Source organism: Octodon degus, unplaced genomic scaffold (assembly GCF_000260255.1).
Source record: "Octodon degus isolate 3935 unplaced genomic scaffold, OctDeg1.0 scaffold00311, whole genome shotgun sequence".
In the NCBI taxonomy this organism is placed as follows: Eukaryota; Metazoa; Chordata; class Mammalia; order Rodentia; family Octodontidae; genus Octodon; species Octodon degus.
Window position 1 is genome coordinate 731690 of NW_004524887.1, and position 18019 is coordinate 749708.

The following is an 18019-nucleotide window of genomic DNA, read 5'->3' on the forward strand; positions in this document are numbered from 1 at the left end:
GATCCTATTTTGATGCCAGGGACATGTTTCTGTATAAAGTAAATATTTTCCCACTGTGGATCTCTGGTGAGTGTGTGGAGAAGCATATTTCCTAAAGATGCAAATAAGTCTAGTCAGAAATAAATATTGAATAGAAACTTCAAAGCCTGTAGACTTTCTGAGTTATAGGCCCTGAAGACTTCTCTCCAAATACACAGACACACACAGGTGGAGGAGGGCTCGGGGAGGAGACAGTTGGGAGATTGTCTAAGAAAGAATGCCAACTTTTTATAGTTCACGTTCTGTTTGTGTGTGTACTCAGAGCAAGGCATGTCAACAGATGAATAAAGAGAAGCTATGCCTGTGCAGAGACTTGGGAGTTTTTGTTTTAAATCTATTTTTTGTTTACAATTGATGCATAATATATTGTACGTATTGATGGTATTCAGGTGATACTGCACTACAGATAGATACACAGTGTATGGTGATCGGATCGGGTTAGTTGGCATATCCCTTACCCCAAACATGTTATCATTTTCTTGTGTTGGGAACATTCAGAATCCCTCTCTAGGAGCTAGTTTGTAATGTAATTAATTGTCAGTCATAGTCACTTTTCTGGGCGATGGACCATTTGAAGTCCTTCCAGTTGTACCATTATACCCGTTAACCACCTTTTCTCCAGCACCCCAAGTCCAACCCAGAAACTTGGGGTGTTTTAAGCACATCTCACCCTCTCCTTCCATTGTAGATCTCGACTTGCAGATTTTTTTACCAACTGCCAGCCAGAGTCAAGGTCTGTCAGCAGCTGTCTGAAGGAGAACTACGCAGACTGCCTCCTGGCCTACTCGGGGCTGATTGGTAAGTCGGGAAGGAGGGGCAGGATGGGAGAAGAGTCTGGTTTACAAATACTCATGCTCTCTTCTTGTAGCCTGACGGCATCAGCATGCATAGAAATCTCTCAGTAGCCTTTTGTGCTAGGGTTTTGACAATCCTTAGGCTCCTTAGGATTTTCCTGTTTAAAAAATATTAACAACCAGAATAAGGATGCACAAAAGATGAGGGAAAGAAATAGGGATTATTAAGGGGCTGGGAAACCAAGAGCGTGAAGAAGAGTGCAGTCTCTCAGGTGAGAAACTGACCGTGCAGAACAGAAGCAAGGGAAAAGAAGCCTGGCTGTGGAAGAACAGAGCAAGTCAAACAAAGTTAATTGAATTAGAGAACTTTAGAGAGAGGAACTTGGACGTCATTTCATCTGGGGAAATCAGAAATGTTTTCCAGAAATGGCCTTTTGGAAATAAAAACACTAAATACCAAGGTCCTTCTTGCTATTTGCTTTCCTGGTAAGTCAACTCCCTATGTGCAGGGGGATCCATAGGCTATTCCCCTCCTCCCCCAGAAATACCGTGTTATAGGAAAGGCAGTACTTCCTGTCTTTGGAAATTTGTAGCGTCTAGGGGAACCATGACCTCAGCATTCAAGAGAACCATGCAGTTAAGCGAGGCACCCGTGTGTGGGAAGAGAGCCAGCAAGAGGCCCGCTTGTGCCTCGGGAGAAGAAGGACTGGCAGGAGGAAGGGTGGGTGTCCTGGGCACCAGGGCAAGCAGAAGCCTGGGCTTGGCTGCAGGTGGCCTGTGAGAAGGAGCACGCCGTGAGGGCTGAGGAAAACGAGGGCGATCGCAGAGCATGATGGCGCATGCTGGTGCGCTTCCCTGCCAGCTCTGTGTCAGGGTCACATGCGTCACCAGCAGGAAGAATCTCCCACCCAGCATGGCAGCATAGATGAAACCTCTTGTCACCAGAATGTCTTTGGCAGGAGCCCTTAGGAAAACAGTGATGGTATTTAATGTGGGGGCATTGTCGGTTCTGTTTCGCATGGGTACTTGTGCTCCTTTGGGTCTTATCTCCTCCCACTTTTATTAATGAGTACAGTATTAAGTCAGTATTCCAGATCTGAGGTCATGCTTTCTTTAACAAAGTTAGTTACCAAATAAGGAATTTTAAAAATAACAGAAACCATGCAGGCACACATGTTTTAAAAAATTAAAAGAAGGGCTGGGGAGATAGGTTGATGGCATAAGTGCCTGCCTACCAAACACAAAGACTCATGTTCAATCCCTGATACTGCATGCTGTGCTGGCCTTGCAGCCCCAGGCATGCCGTGCTAGCCCCAAAACTGGGCATGGTGGTGCATGCCTGTGGTCCCAGTGTTGGGCAGGCTGAGATAGGAGAATCACTACAGTCCAAGCTGCATAGAGAGACCCTGTATAAAATAATAATAATAATAATAATAATAATAATAATAATAAATTAAAGGAAAACACCATAGAAGCTGACAGGAAAATGTAAGTGCCCGCAACCCCACTGCCGCAGCTGGTCACTGGTAGTCCTCCAGCGTGCGGCCTCCCAGGAGCGCATGCTCATCAACTCCTCCGTGCGCAGCCAAGGTGAGTGCTGCCAAGTCTGCTAGCAGTCTAGGCTTGGCAAAACCTTGCATGCCTGAAGAGGGTGGAAAGAAGAGAAAAACGAGCAGAAGCAGTGTGTTCTGCAGGCCAGCATTTATTTCACGTTTGGGCCTGGATCTTTCCCTCCATGCTAGCTCCCGTGTCATGAGAGCTAACTTATTTTTGCACAAAGCCTATTCCTGCTCCTTCCATGTCAGGGTCCCCCTCTGATGCCTGAAATACAGTGGCCCTTACCCCTCTCAGTTTTGGGGAGGCCCATTATTTTGTCAGCTAACTTAGAGTTTCCTTGGTATTGTAGCTTAAGATGATGATGTTGATTCTTCTTCCTCCTCCTCCTCCTCCTCCTTTTTCTTCCTCCTCCTCCTCCTCCTCCTTCTTATTCTTCCTCCTCCTCCTCCTCCTCCTCCTTTTTCTTCCTCCTCCTCCTCTTCTTCTTTCTTCTTCTTCCTCTTCCTCCTCCTCTTCTTCTTCCTCCTCCTCTTCCTATTCTTCATATTTGGTACAGGGTCTCACTATGCAGCTCAGACTCATAGTGATCCTCCTGTTTTCAGCCTCCCCAGCTCTGGGATTACAGACATGCACCACCACTCCTGGTCTTGGTGGCCAGCTCAGTGCAGCTGGGGGCTGGGCTGGTACAGCGTGTGGTGCCAGGGATGGAATCCCCGTCCCTGCGCTTGCCTAGGCAGGTGCTTAGTCTGCTGAGCTATCTCGCTGGCCCTGTAGCTGAAAATTCTTCTGCCAAGTTGGAATAGATGTTATTCATTTCAAATAGAAAGGAATGTAGGGCAAAGACAGTGTACCCCTTTGACCCAGAGGAACTTACAAAAATTGGTGTTCATGAACCAACTATATCTTGCAGATTACTGCCCATCTAGTACTTCTTATTTCTACTGAAATACCTAAAAACAGAAGGCTTCTTGGTGGGCATCGCCTGGGCTGAGTCACTCCAGGGCTGTATTAAGTGGAAATACATTGTATATTTGTGCCATTTGAGGACTTACAGGAAAGTCTAAATACCACAAAATGTAGCAGGAGGGACCACCCAGCATTTCTTTAAGGACTACGGAGGATCCACAGACAATACCCTAAGAGCCTGTGGCTCAGAGAAATTCCAGTGTTTGTTTCCAATTCTTTCACAGTTTAAAAGGTTGTTTAAGTCAATTGAGAATCTGGTGAGCCCAAGCCTCATTACAAGTGTAGATACATTCAAGATGTGGGGATCCATCAGAGGCTGCTAAGCTTCCCTGTGTTACTCTGAAGAATCCATTTGCTTTGGAGGAAAGAGGATTCAAACTCCTAAAAGGAATTTTAAAATATATAGACCTGATGCTATCTCTTTATGAAGATTAATGACATTTTCTAGAAAATGCAAGGGACTTGGTAACGTATGCATTCTAAGTTAATTCTCTCTTACTCCATGGCCTCTGTACCATTTGTGTGTGTGTGTGTGGGGAAGTGCTATAAATGCAACTCAGGGAGTTCTGTTATAATTTTTAAAGTAAACGTGTAAATTACTTTACGTGCCCAAGATAAATTGCCAAGAAAATGTGCTGCTTAACATAATTTCCCACTCAGCAAACACAGTGTTTGTAATTATCTTCGGCACATCCGTTGTCAGAGGAACATTTGTTTCTTTTCTGTGGAAAAGTCCTTATCATCACAGGAATTAAATGCCTTGTTTTCCCTCTTAGGCACAGTCATGACCCCCAACTACATAGACTCCAGCAGCCTCAGTGTGGCCCCGTGGTGTGACTGCTTCAACAGTGGCAATGACTTGGAAGAGTGCTTAAAATTTTTGAATTTCTTCAAGGACAATAAATGTCTCAGTGAGTTAAACAAAATTTAAAAAGAGGAAGAAACATACAACACATGTGTTCTTTGACAGTCTTGCATTATACGTTCTTGCTTTTCTGTATTATCTGTCCCTCCCACTCCTGCTCCTCCCCCCTCTTTTCCCCATCCCCTTCCCTCCCTCTCTTTTCTTCTCTACTCCCCCCTCCCTCCCTCTTCTCCTCTTTTCCTTTTCCTGACTTAGCTCCTCTTTGCCATGCTACGTGATGTATCAGGCACCACATGAGTGATGAACTGGTTGCTCCTAAGATTATGAATCCAAAGACCCAAGAGAGAGTAAGAGATTCAAATGACCAACAGTGCATTATGTGGGAAAGAACACTTCCATCTGTAGATCAAATTTTGATCTTGGCAACTGGCAGAGAGTCCATTCCCAAGGTTCTGAAAACCTGGGCAGAATATACAATGTGAGAGGTTCAAACAAATTAGATGGAGATAGGCCTCCGAGGAGCCTCCAGGAAAAATTAGAATGTTAACATCAATAGCCCCTTGGATTTTCAGGGCTGGCTGTGCGCAGAAGCAACAAATCTTGAGAGGAGGAAGCTGGAGATGCAGCCAGGAGACCGCGATGTCAGTTAGCACAGGAAAGGAGATAAGCAGCCGCGCAGGGGTGGGGGTGGGGGGGGTGGGATCCTGCTTGGAAACGGAGCTGGTTATTACTGCGGTGTCCTTGAGGCAATTTAGAAACGTGTTTCCCGAAGGGCTACAGATAGAAAGAAATGTGCAAATGTGAACAACAGGCATCTACCGAACAGCTCCAGGAGCGTGGTGCTGTGTCCTGCGTGCGCCCTGAGGAGCGTGCTCCAGGTGACAATCTGACTGATACTTGAAAATTTCACTCGCTGTTACAGCAGCTACTGTTTACTGAATACCTTGTGTGTCCTCAGACTCACATAAAAGCGCATATGAGACACATTATCTCATGTTTCTGGGCTTTGCACATGAATCTTAGGAGATGTAGGTGTTGTTATAGCTGTCTTACAGCTGAGCAAAAATTCAGCATTCACAAGGTTCACAGGAAGCAGGGTTCCGATTAAACTCCTGGTTCCCTGTGCTGCCCCCTGTCCCTTGAAGGTCCTGTTCGTGCATGGCTCTGATCCATTGGACAGCAGCATCATTCTCAGTATTAGAGATGAGAGCCAACTTTCTCGTGGAAGGAGTAGGCTAAATCTTTAGAAATGGCTCAGTCACTTTCCTCAGAGCTTTGTCCTCCAGTAACAGTTTCTCCACAATGCTTCCGCTGTACACACAGAAGAGCTTCTGAGTGATACTCTAAAGCCCCCGTGCTGTTTAATTTGTACAAAAAAAGAAACTTCAGCCATTTGTTTAATAGATAATTTGAATAATCTTTCTGCAATCAGTTTTTCTGGTCCCCTTAGAAATAAAACAAGCTTTTTGTTCCCCAAGTCAAATTCAAATCCACACAATTAGTTTCAAGTATGGGGCAAGTCTCAGACATTGGCTGTGCCAAGGAATTCCAGTTTTGTTTGGTGTTGCTAAGGACACACACATCTATAAACCTTTTTTCATGTCTAGCACTCGTTTGGCAGAATGAGAATTTTAACAGACCAATGACAGTAGAATCAGCATGCAGAAGAATTTTGCTCTTACTGGCCAGAAGGCTTTGCCCTCACAGAGACATTGGAGGTATTCCCGCTTAATAACATTTTGGTAAAGAATTGTCTGAAATCTTATAGCTAATGACTTTTCAAGAAAAATAAGTGCATTTGACTTGCAACAAGAGTTGAGCCCAGCCAGAATTTTTAAGTCATCCCGTTTGTACTTGGACTCTACTTTGGGCAAAGAGCACCAAATAACAAGGTTATAAATTCCATCTCTTGCAAAGATATTAAACTAGAAACTCAATTCTATTGCCTTCAGACTGGTCCGAACCTCTCCAGAATCCCCTACCATCAACACAACTCTAACCAATTCTTTACTTCTAGTTTATATGTGGGAAACAGTTATTTTTAAGTCGAATGCAAGGCAGATGTAAGAGCAAGAGCAAAGAAAAGGCTGGAGGAGAAGTGAAATATCAGGTGCATCACTCAAGTCTATGCAGATACCTCCTTCTATGGCCTCTAAATGCCAGTTTCCTCTTCCTACCCAGCTCCTCTCCCTGCTCCCTCTTTTTTCCCCATAATTTTATTGAGAAAAAAATAGCAAAGAGACAGTTTCAAACCAAATTGGTAGGACAGTTTCAATAATTAACACATTGCATACATTCTTCCTAGTGGTTAATTGCTGTACAAGATGCAGACATGATATCCTATTTACAAAACCATTAGAACAAATCCCTCTATTCATTAAGAGAATGTAACTATATATCTATCCTAACCACGTTGAGCACACAGATACAAAATGGACATTCATCTGTATCCCCTTTTTTGTTTAGTTCCGTTATTTGAATATTATAGGTGTGTAAACTCAGCAAAATATTCTAAAAGAGTCCAGTAGCCCATAATAGTATTGGGTCTTCCGCTTGACTGGCAATGTCAGAAATTGTTGACCTGAGTCCCCTGCAGATCAACATAACAGCATGGCTTTACTTCTTATACTTTGTTTTTGTACTTTTCTGCTGGATGATTAAGACCAAGATAAAGCAGGACCTATGCAACAAGAGTTGTAGCTTTTGGGTCTGATAAGGTCAGTGAAATCCCCTCAGGATTTATCCTGAGATGCTGTACCTCAGATTGTAGATCTTTTGTCAGTGTCAGCCATGTGGATGAGTCACAGCCATTGCTTGGCCAATGTGCTCTCTGTGAAAGCCTGAGAGAATGTTTTCTCTCCATGTGACCCTCCTTAGGCACACTCTACATCATCGATCATTTTTCCCTGCTCCCTCTTGCTTTATTTTCCATTGGGCATTTCGCACCATCTTTGTGTCATAGAGTTACTTATTGGCCTCTTTTATTGCTGTCTCTGTTCAATTCAGTATGCTGAGCACATGGAGCAGTCTGTGGTTTGAATGAATGACTGAATGAACAAGCGGAGTGATCAGCTGAATTCACACCAGGGCAGGGCAGACACACCAGGCAGGGCATGTGTGGCTTCAATAAATAGCAAGAGTCTCTTGAATCTATGGGACTTAACGAGAAAAAAGGAGATATTCTGTTATTGCTGCCCTGGCTTATTTAAGAAAACTGGTCCCTGTGTGCCCCTTTCTTGATTCTCTGCTCACCAGATAAGCCATGGAGCGTAGCTAGAAGCATGAGAAAAGCATTTATATTAATTTGCAGTTGGTCCTTACAGCCCTCCAGAATGGAAAGTTGTAGAAAACAAGCGTCCAATTTGCTGAACTTAAAGGATAACAATTTTAGAACAATATGTCACTTCTAAGGGGAGTATCAGGTCTAAATTATTCTGCCTTTTATATAAAAAAATGCCAACTAAGAGTTGTATATTAACAATTTGCACATTCAGGTCCCAAATGAAAGAGTTTGATTTCTTACACAATGAATATGAAATAAAAAAATTCCTAAATCCAGGCCAAATCCCTGAAGACCTGATTAAAAACTGTTTTTTATTCATTTTGGGGAGGGAACAGCACACAACCAATTTACTCTTGCCATAAAAACAATCTAATCCTATGAAATTGTAATAAGCTTTTAAAGTTTTACATTTTAAACTTTTCATTTAAACAGGGCTGTTCCTATCTAATTATGCAGATTTTGTTTGGAAGACTGGGAGTAGAAAAGGAAAAAAATAATCTTACTTAAATGTTCACTAGATATTGATGAGGTGTGGGGGTAGCTTTTTTCTTTTAAAGAAACTGGGTACATTTTGCCTGCCAAATTAGTGGAAATGCCGCTGAGTTGCCGCCGTCTTGTTACTAGGGATGTAGTAAGGGGAAAGGCACTGATTAATTTGCTTTTAGTCTAGAATTTTGACAAAGCATACAGATTTTCCTGGGCCAGTGGTGTAGTTACAAGCCCAAGTAACAGGGCTGAGGCTGGGTTCCAAATGCTTGACTGATGAGCATTTCAGGGCAAGCACCTTGCTCAGCACCTGACGCGTAAGTGGGAGCACAGTAAATATTTGTTGCTCTTGGAATCTAGGTAAGTGTCCAGCTCAGTGTTTAATGACTGAATTGATTGTTGAGCGCCTGACTCAGAAGACTGATTCTCAGTGCATGTGGACTGGATGGGTGGATGGGTTTTGTTCAGAGAAGTCCAGTCCTAGCTTCAAAATTTCTAGTGTGCCTCTCAGACTGTGTGCATCTTGTTACATTTGTTGCTTGACTTTGAAATTGGATCCCCTCCTGTTTTACTGCAGAAAATGCAATTCAAGCCTTTGGCAATGGCTCCGATGTGACTGTGTGGCAGCCAGCCGTCCCGGTGCAGACCACTACCGCCACCACCACCACAGCCTTCAGGGTCAAGAACAAGCCCCTGGAACCAGCAGGGTCTGAGAATGAGATCCCCACACATGTTTTGCCACCTTGTGCAAATTTACAGGTGAGAATTGGTCAGATTTCCTATGTGAGCTCACTTCCGGCGTGAGCTGGGATTCATTTCATGAAACTCACAGAGACGGATGAGAAATGCTGCTCAATTTGAAGCTGAAAACTGAATTTTAAACAGAATGAATGGAGACTGTAATGTGTCATATAATGAAGAGAAAGATGGACTATGTAATCAGTATTGCCACTGAGTAGTGACGTGGCATTGACTAAGGCATTTGTGTCCAGCTCCATTAAATGAGAGATCTGGACAGGTGCATCCTCTAACCAGCTTTGGTTTTGGAGTGACAGAGTTGGGTTGGCTATTAACATATGGTATCTGTTATGTTTTCTGCAATGTATGAATTAGAAAGGAATCTTTGGGTTTGGCACCATCAGGGCCATTTAAGATGATATGAGGTGTTGAATTGTCTTGAAGATAAAGCAGAAAAGGCCACTATGTCACGTGTTAGGTTGTAGGTGGAGTCCTCGATGGCTTGGTTCTTTGGGAAGCAGAGCGGGTGCTCTTCAGCAGAGGAAGGCACTGCTACCCTGCTCATCAACAGAGTCCAGTGAAAGAGTAGCGTTAATCGAGTTCTGTAAGGCAGAACCCCAGCAACATATAACAGTGGTTTCCTGCCTTTGTTTCAAAGTAGATGGTTTGTTCTGCCTTTTTATTGATTTATCAAAGTAATTGAGTATTAAACCCTTGGCAAGAAATTAGTTATCAGTATGTTCCCAAAGTTTCTGTGCATATTTTGTCTCTTCGGGTACTATCCTCCTGACAACAGCAGAAGAAGAGCTATTACTATGATATTCCAGCCTCAGAGAAACAACTTCTGTTCAAGTGTGCAAAGTTTGTGAATCACAGAAGCAGCACTGGGAATCCAGGAGCTTCCTTCCTTTCATCATTCTGTATGTTTTTGTGTGACTACATGGTGACTTCTGTCTCTTGCCCTTGCTTGGGAAACACACAGGCCATAATCTGCACGTCAAGCACCAAGGGGAGCCTCACACTTACCATTGCAGTATATGCCCACTTTCCACACCAAGAGCTGAAATTCTCAGAAATCTCCCTTTGGCAAATACAATCTTGTCCACAACCTACTTCGTTCCTTAGAAAGTGCTGGGGCAGTTCTTCCACTTGAGTGAGCTGCTCCATACTTCTTCCCTTCCAACATTCCCTCTCTTCTTAGACAGCCCACATGTGCTTTACTTCAGCTTTGGTGTCTGTCCTTAGTTATTCTTGGTCCCCATTCCAACACAGTCTCAAGGACACACAAGAAGTAAGGAGAAGGCAGATATGGAAACCACATAGCCAGGCTTCTAAGACATTACCTGCGTCTTTATCACCTCCAAAGCAGTGGGCAGAGAGTTCCAGAGCTGAGATGTAGCTTGGAGAAGAATCTTGTGCTCTAACTCCTCCATGCTAGAGCGAGACCCTAAGTTCTGCAGAAAGGAAGTGACTTGTACAAAGTTCTCTCGCCAGGCAAAGATGGATCTAGAGTCAGGCAGTGGACAGTGTTTCTTACTGATCTCTGCTAGGACTCAGTGACCACTTTCTCCCAGATCAGTCTTGTTTCTTTTAGATGCCTTCAGATAACAGTGTCACCAAAGGCCATGTCCAGATGGGGAATAGGACCTTGTCCTCTCAAGAATGTGGACCAGTGGTGGTTTTTGACGAGTGAGAGCAGTGATCTCTGGCTGAAGCAGAGCCAGCATCTTTTCTGTACACCTCTTAGTATAGCAGAGAGTGACTACAGAGGCTGCCCACAGCCTGCTTATTAAATGCCTTCTGCACTTGGGAAACTTCAGGAAGACGAGCATTCAAAACCCAAACCAAAAATTGACTCTTTAGTGAATTAAGAATAGTAGGCAGGGTGCAACATGTCCACATTTTTAGAGGGTGAGAGGCTTTGCTGCTAGGATTGAGAGGATTCATTGGGGGCAGAGTGAATGTTCCAGAATGTCCCACGTGATGCCCAATCCTGTCAGTCGGCCATATGGTTCCCTTGTGAAGATGGATGGGGATGTGCCTCGCTCCAGGGTGGGCACTAGGGTGTTCACAGTGGTATAGGTTAGCCCTATGCATCAAGTATGGCAGACGTCCTTCCCTTATACAACTGAGGCAGAAAACACTAGCAACTTAGTCAAAATCATACACTATTTCACGAATCTCTTCAGTTCTGCCTTGTCCTATGACCTTTGTCTCTCAGTTAGAAATAGAGAGTAAGGAAGAAGTAAAGAATAGAAAAGGAAGAAAGGAGAAGCCAGGTTTGATAGAGCCTGTGCTCTGGCTCTTTCTGAAAGCCAATGATGCAGGTGAAGAAGACAAACACAAAGCTAATATGCTGCACTCTCTGCCAATCCATCTCATCAGTTTGCCTGGACTGAGAGACCCCAGGAGAGGTGCTGGTATTGTAGGAGCATGCTACTTATCCATAATTAATCCACTGGTGATCATAGCTGAATTGGCTGTAGGAGGTGGAACCCATTTGGAGAGTGAGTGGGGAGTGCCTCTGAGAGGACGCTTCTTGCTGGCACCCTTCCCCTGTGCTCTGCTTTTAATCACAGCAGTGAGCACCTTTGCTCCCTCATGTAGTTCCTCCATGATTTTCCCACTCTGAAACAGCCAGCCATGGACTGGAGCCTCTGAAACCAGTAGCCAAATGAAAGCTCTTCTCCTTTAAGCTGAAAGTGTCAGGTATTCTATCTTAGTAATAGGGAAGCAGGTATCTGTTGGGTTTCTTTGTGCCTTGGGTATAGGAGACAGGTAGGGGAAAGGCTTAAAGACTGTCAGTAACACTTCGTGCAGCTTGGTGACATGTGAGAAAATGGGTGAAAGGATCATTTGAGTCCAGAGCATGCAAAGACGACAAATTAAGGGATTCATCCTGAGAATGTGGCACCTCTGGCTAACTAGGATTCTTGCTCTATCCGGAGCTCCCAGGGGGCTCATTCTGTGAATCTGCCCTTCTGTTGCCTGCCTGGCTGTCCATAGATAAATTACCACTTGCCAGAGGCCCTAGAAATATCTTCAAATGGCGTTTGTCCCAGCCTCCTGTGTCATGACTAGGCATAGAACTGACTTAAACCAGCTTGGGATCCATTGGAAACAGATTTGGAGACAATCACCAGTCTTTGGCAGCTTTAAAATTCCCTTCCCATGAGAAGTGCCCTCTCCTAATGTTTTAAAATATACAGTAATAGGAGAAAACTCTCGGGGATTGGAGTATCTATCTTAACATTTAAGCTAGATTTCCCCCTCGGAAAAGAAGACAAGAATAAACATTTTTGAGAGTCTGCTTCTAAATGTTATTATCAACAAGCTGAAGGCTGTTCTTGGTAGCTTTGGGCATAGTGATCAGGGTCTCATTGGTAACTCCTGAGAAAGGCACTGTTTTAAAAAAGGAAAGTTGATTGATTAGTATGAAATGTCATGGAAATGTCCAAATGCTAACCCCCCGAGGTGATAAAATATTGGGTTTTAGGTAACCCGCCAAGCTCCCATGGCAGGATGAGTTGGCAGCCATGTTAGTAACAAGCATGATGCAAGCTGTGCTATTGTTGGCATATTCCTTCGATTTGTACAAAGTGGTCACATGGAAAGCAAATAATCCTTATTAATTCTACCAGTTATTTCATCATCTGTACACTTGCGTGGTCTGCTGACTGGAAAAGCTCAAGATATTTAAACCAAATGGACTGTACTTGTTGATTATTTAAAGAAAATATTCTTGGAGATTAAGTTAGTGTTAGAAGAATTTGTGCTTTGCCTCACTGTATACTGCTTAACCATTGTGACTTATAGTGAAGACTTTTTAAATGTGTATTTGTAGACCTTTGGCTTTCATATTCAAAGAGATCACATTTGTCCTTTTATATCTGTAGGGAAGTTGTTCTGGGATGTTCCAAAGATACAAATTCATGTATGCTCAAGTGCCTTCTATCAAATGGTATAATATTTGCGTATAGGATAGTACATGTTCCTGTACATTTAAAATCATTTATAAATTACCGAACACTTAATACAAATATATAAATCATTGTTATATTGTGTTGTTTAGGGAACAGTGGCAAACGTGTTTATATATTCCGCTTAGACACCATGTTTTTTGCTAGTACTTTTTGACTCAGAGTTGGTTGAACCCTTAGAACTTTTGGAGACAGAGGGCTGGCTGCAGCGGGGGGTGGGTGCTGTGGTGATGGGACTAAGCTAAGAGCCTTGAACTTCACTGTCTCTGCCTCTGCTACTCCCTGCCCTCTGAAAGTGGAGTGACAGGTCCTGGGGAAACTCACTCAGAGCTAAGGCCAGCAGGGTAGCTGGCAGACAGCTGCAGGTGCTTGGCAGAATCTGTGGAGAGTCGCATCAGCCACAAAGTCAGCTTTGTGATAAGCCAAATAAAACCCACCTGTGAGCATCTGTGACCCGACAAGATGGGCCAGTGGTGGTGCATCCCAGGTTTTGGTTCGCTCCCCTCATCAGGTGGAGTTTTTGAGGCAACATTACAGAAAGACTAGCAGAGCAGCTGCTCTGCTGAGAACGTGGCTTGCATGTGGCGGACAGTCTTCCCAAGCATGCTTCCTGTGCTGGTCAGCAGTGCTGATGAGCGCAGCTTCTTGGCCTGCCTTCAGCTCAGCCCCAGCAGAGGCCATCTTCTTTGCTGGCCAGACTGCAGGCGCCCTGAAGAAGTCACAGAGGAAACACACGGGCCTCTCTGTGCACTCAGGGGCCACAGCAGAGGCTAGCGTCTACTTGGAGCCCAGAACCTGCAACCTCACTGGATCTGTTTAGGATCTGGATCTTCTCTCAGAGTCAGCTTATTTGCAGGCTGGGCACCTGTAAGATGACTGGCAGGACAGATGGAAGGAAGATCTGATCTCTTTAATTCCTTGATATTCTGCTCAAGAACAGACAATAATCTATATTTAGATGTCCTTTCTCCTTATACCACCATCCTGTACCTCATGGGACACAAACAAAGTCTATTTGTTTTAGTTAAGGCCAGACCAGTCCAGAAATAATTTCAGAACTCTTCCCAGGAGGCAAACTGCATAAGTCTAGAGCAAGAAAGAAGGTGATTATCCAAACCTGCTAAATACCTAGGACTCTGCTGGCTGTGACCAAGTGAAAATTTAAATGTTGGGTTTTCAAAGGAGAGCTGCCAATGGGTGTTCTGTAAATCATTTGTGCCGGCAGACTGACCCCATTATGTCAGCTAATCCTGGAAATACAGGAGGTAAATTTAAATCTTCAAGCATGAAGCACTTAATCAATATTCTAAATGTTTTTCTTGCAATTTATGCTTACAGAGCAATGGGGTGCTTTGGCGTCCCGTTAATCTTCCACTGAAGAAGAGGCACTTGTGAGAGAGGTTGGTGTGGTGGGCTTTGCACAGGACACCCGGTGGAGGCTGAGAGGAGAGGTGCTTATTGCTATCCCAGGCCCAGAGCAGGGGCAGGAAGCTCATGTCTTGACTACTTAACTCTCTCTTTCCACCACGAAATCACCACTGGCCCAAGAGCACTTCCTCAGATCCTGCCTTTCGCCTGTAGTAGGTAGCATAGGAGTTCCTTTGCTGAGAAGAGCTGGGACTTTGGAGTCACCTGGACCCCAGTGAGGATTCTGGCTTTCCTTCTGTTGCGCTCTGTGACTGGGAGCATGTTTCTTACCCTCTCTGAATCTCTGCTATAAAACAATACCCATGTTTTGAAGAACATCAGAATGCGAAGCGTCCAGATGAAAACTGACAACTCTTGGCACATGGAAAATGAGCACATTCTTCTTAGAATTGCTGCGGTATCTCAGGGCCGTGACTCTACAGTCTGGGGCTATAGAGGAAAGGCTGTGTCCAGAGGCTGGAGGCAGTGGAAGAAGAGAGAAGTAGCTCTTTAGATTCTGATTTCTTAATTTGTAAGAAGGATTTGTACCAAAAATTACCTTGTCAGTTTTACAATGGTATTATACAAAGTCCTGCAGAACAGAAAGGAGCAGAGTATTCTTGGGACACCAGGACAAGAAGGAAGGAAAAACCAAAGTCAGGGAAAGCAAGGGCTAGCTCTGGAGGGATTAGAACTGCTCTAGATGCCCTGGCTCTGTGCCCCAGAAGCATCGCTTGAGAGCGGCATGCTGACAGCCTGCTTCTTGGATCTGCCATTCTAATCAGAGCTCTGTCCAGCGTGGTTACCAGAGTGGGACCATCTTCCAGGAGCCTTCCTGGATCTTTAACCAATGCTGACATTGGGAAGAGGTGACACAGTTATTAAGAGGAAACACTGCTAGGTTCAGAGAAGAAAATGTTTGAGAAGTAGCCTTAGCCCTCAGCTATAAAGCCTAGAGCTCTGCAGGGTTTCCCGTATCTGCGCTCCATCCTTCTGATTATTTGCTTAATGTTTATCTTTTAAATATTATTTACAAAAACTCATGCAGCTGTTAATAACTCAGGTGAAATCATAGGTTCAGTGAGCTGTTAATAGCAATATGTCAATATTAAAAAGTTCGAATGCCCCCTGAAAAATGTCAAATGCTACAGTGATGACCAAACTCCATTTGGAGAAACACAATGAGCAATCTAACTCTAGAAAAGATCCTTTAACAATCTGCCTTGATAACTTGCATCATGCCAGCCCTTTATGGCTTGGTATTAATAAGGGATATGCATACAGCGCTTTCCAGGAGCGATGCTCCCAGTGAGCCCAAGAGGTTAGGGCTATTATTCTTTCCATTTTTCAGACAAGAGACCGAAACCATAAGGAGGCTTGATCAGAAGAGGAAAAATAGCCAAGTGACACTCTCCTTCTCTACCCCTCATGCATTTTAAATGCCAACATCGTGTTACCTAAATCAGAGCACTTTAAACATTTTGTTTCTGGATAACATTATTCATCCCTATAAATTAAATCAGTCCCTAAATTCTTGTTGAACATCTGGCAGATTGAAGTGTCAGACTGTTCATAAAGTAGCATAAAGAAAAGTAATGAGGCCTGTTCTGACACCAACTGGTGTACTGCGATGCAACTCAATTCTGATCCTAGACACCTCGAGTGGTGTCAAATGCAGGCTAAGGGCAGGGTTCCCAAGAAGACTGCCAGCCGCATTTCCCTGCACTGCTGATCCACTGGTCAAACCCCAAAGTGTTGCAGAATCTCCTCAAGATTCAGTGCATTGGGATGGCTTACAATCCCAAGAAAGTTCTGTGCTTCGTTATTGCTTTATTATAAGGGACATAAGTCAGGACCAGCTCAACGAAGGGCAAGGCCTGGAAGGGCCTGAGTCAGGGGCCCTCCTGATGAAACCTGGCTTCTCTAGATGGCTAGGCATTTCCACCAAGCTTAGTGTCCACATTTTCTTTGTTAATTAGGGTTGCATTATATGGGCATAAATCAACCATGTGACTGTAGGCGACCTGAGGTTGCTTTTCCAGGTGACCAGGCCCATCCTCAGTCTTCCTATCAGTGTATGCTTATGTATGATCCAAAAAATCTCACAATAACAAAGCCACATCTATTACTTGAGGAATTCCAAGGCTTTAGAGGCTATCTAGACCTCTAACCAAGAACAAAGCCAGTCACATTTTGAATTATACAGCAATGCCTTATCAGTGTTTCAAAATATAATTTTAATTCTAGAGATACACTGTGAGACTTTCACAAGGAAGCTGGGGTTAAGATGCTGAACATGGGCTCACTTTACCACTCACTAGCGATGGAACTTTGGGAACATTACTCATTCTTTCTGCCTCAGTTTCCTCATCTGTAAGATGGGAAGACAGTAGAGGAGTTTCTAGGTTGGAATGAGGATTAGATATACTCCTGCCAGTCAGGGGGTGCCCTGCCAGAGTAGTGCCCCTAAGTTGGGACTGCACATTTTCATTGATCATGAGCCCCAAAGAGCTATCATTGTCCGATTGTCTCTGGTCTCCTTTGTGCTGTCTTCAGCAACAGGGGTGTGCTCCCAGGGACAGTGTGGTGCCGTGCATTGCTTTCTACATCCTGCTGCCCAGGGATCTTCTGGTCTTGGTGGTGCATGGGGTTTTGCACGTGTAGAGGACCCTTGATATACAGATAAAAGATAATGAGGCTTTAGCACAGTGGAAGTTTCCAAATGCAGTTGCAAGTCAGATGCTTCTCCGTGGGAAATCACTTGCTTCACCTGGCATGCGTTGCTAAAGCTGAGCTTCACACCCCTCCAACAACACAGGCAATTATTTACCTGAGGATTATTTAGTAATCCTGTGGCTGTGCATTGATCAGCTCCTCCAGGCCAGGCTTGCTCAGTGCTGGCAGCACTGTGTTATGATTGTTATGCCATGCTGCGGTGGGCATGGTTGGGTCATTGACAGCCCCCCAGCCTTAACCTTCTAGGAGCCTGCCCATCTCTCCTTATCCTGAAAGCTAAAAGGCACTTATCTCCTGAGGAGGTGTGGATGCCTCCGAGAACCACTGAGCAGAGACCCCCTTTTCTTTCCTCCCCATTTTCTTCTTTAAGGTAAGGAGCAGAGAGACTTGTTGGACCAGACCTTTCCTGACCAGTGCGGGCAGGAATGATGCAAGAAGGTTCTCCTACCTGTCGCAGTGCATGGGAGCTGCCACAACCAAATTCTTTGTACTGGGAGGATTAAGCAACAGAAATTTATTGTTCACAGCTCTTGAGCTTGCAAGTCCAAGTTCAGGGTGCAGGCAGATTGTGTTCCTGGTAAGGGTCCTCTGCATAAAGGGCCTCCTTCCTGCTGTGTCCACACATGTGGAGGGAGGCCGCTCTGGTTTCTCTTCCCTTTGGAGAGCACAGGTCCCTCTGTGGGGCACTGTCCTCAGAACCTCCTCAACATAATCATTTCCTGAAGGCTCCACCTCCTGTGTTATCACACTGGGCATTGCAACATAGGAACACTGCTAAAAACCCATTGTGGGAAATTCTAATGTTTCCAAGGCAACACCCTCTTCTAAGTGGTACCTACGGAGGCTACCAAAATGATGTTCACTTGAGCTGCTGTTGTTGTTCACGGATGTGCAGTTCACAGCCTTCTTTGGCATTACACTGTAACCTCCTACCCTTCCTCCTCTTCCTCCTTCTCCTCCTCCCCGTCTTCTTCCTGTTCTTCTCCTCCCCCTCCTCCTCCTCTTCTTCCTCTTCTTTTTCTCCTCCCCCTCCTCCTCCTCTTCCTCCTCCTCTTCTTCCTCTTCTTTTTCTCCTCCTCCTCCTCCTCTTCCTCCTCCTCCTCTTCTTCCTCTTCTTTTTCTCCTCCTCCTCCTCCTTCTCCTCCTCCTCCTCCTCCTCCTCCTCCTC

The 18019-nt window shown here is 44.6% G+C and overlaps 1 protein-coding gene across 2 annotated transcripts in view; it reads left to right on the forward strand.

Moving 5' to 3' along the window:
• Gfra1 (GDNF family receptor alpha 1) overlaps positions 1 to 18019 on the forward strand; it is a 216957-nt gene that overhangs the window by 177150 nt on the left and 21788 nt on the right. For both annotated transcript variants that reach the window (XM_004647542.2, XM_023707786.1), the window contains exons 6-8: positions 728 to 837; positions 4133 to 4267; positions 8568 to 8749. In XM_004647542.2, the coding sequence (XP_004647599.2) occupies positions 728 to 837; positions 4133 to 4267; positions 8568 to 8749 (427 nt within the window). The remainder of the gene's footprint in view (positions 1 to 727; positions 838 to 4132; positions 4268 to 8567; positions 8750 to 18019) is intronic.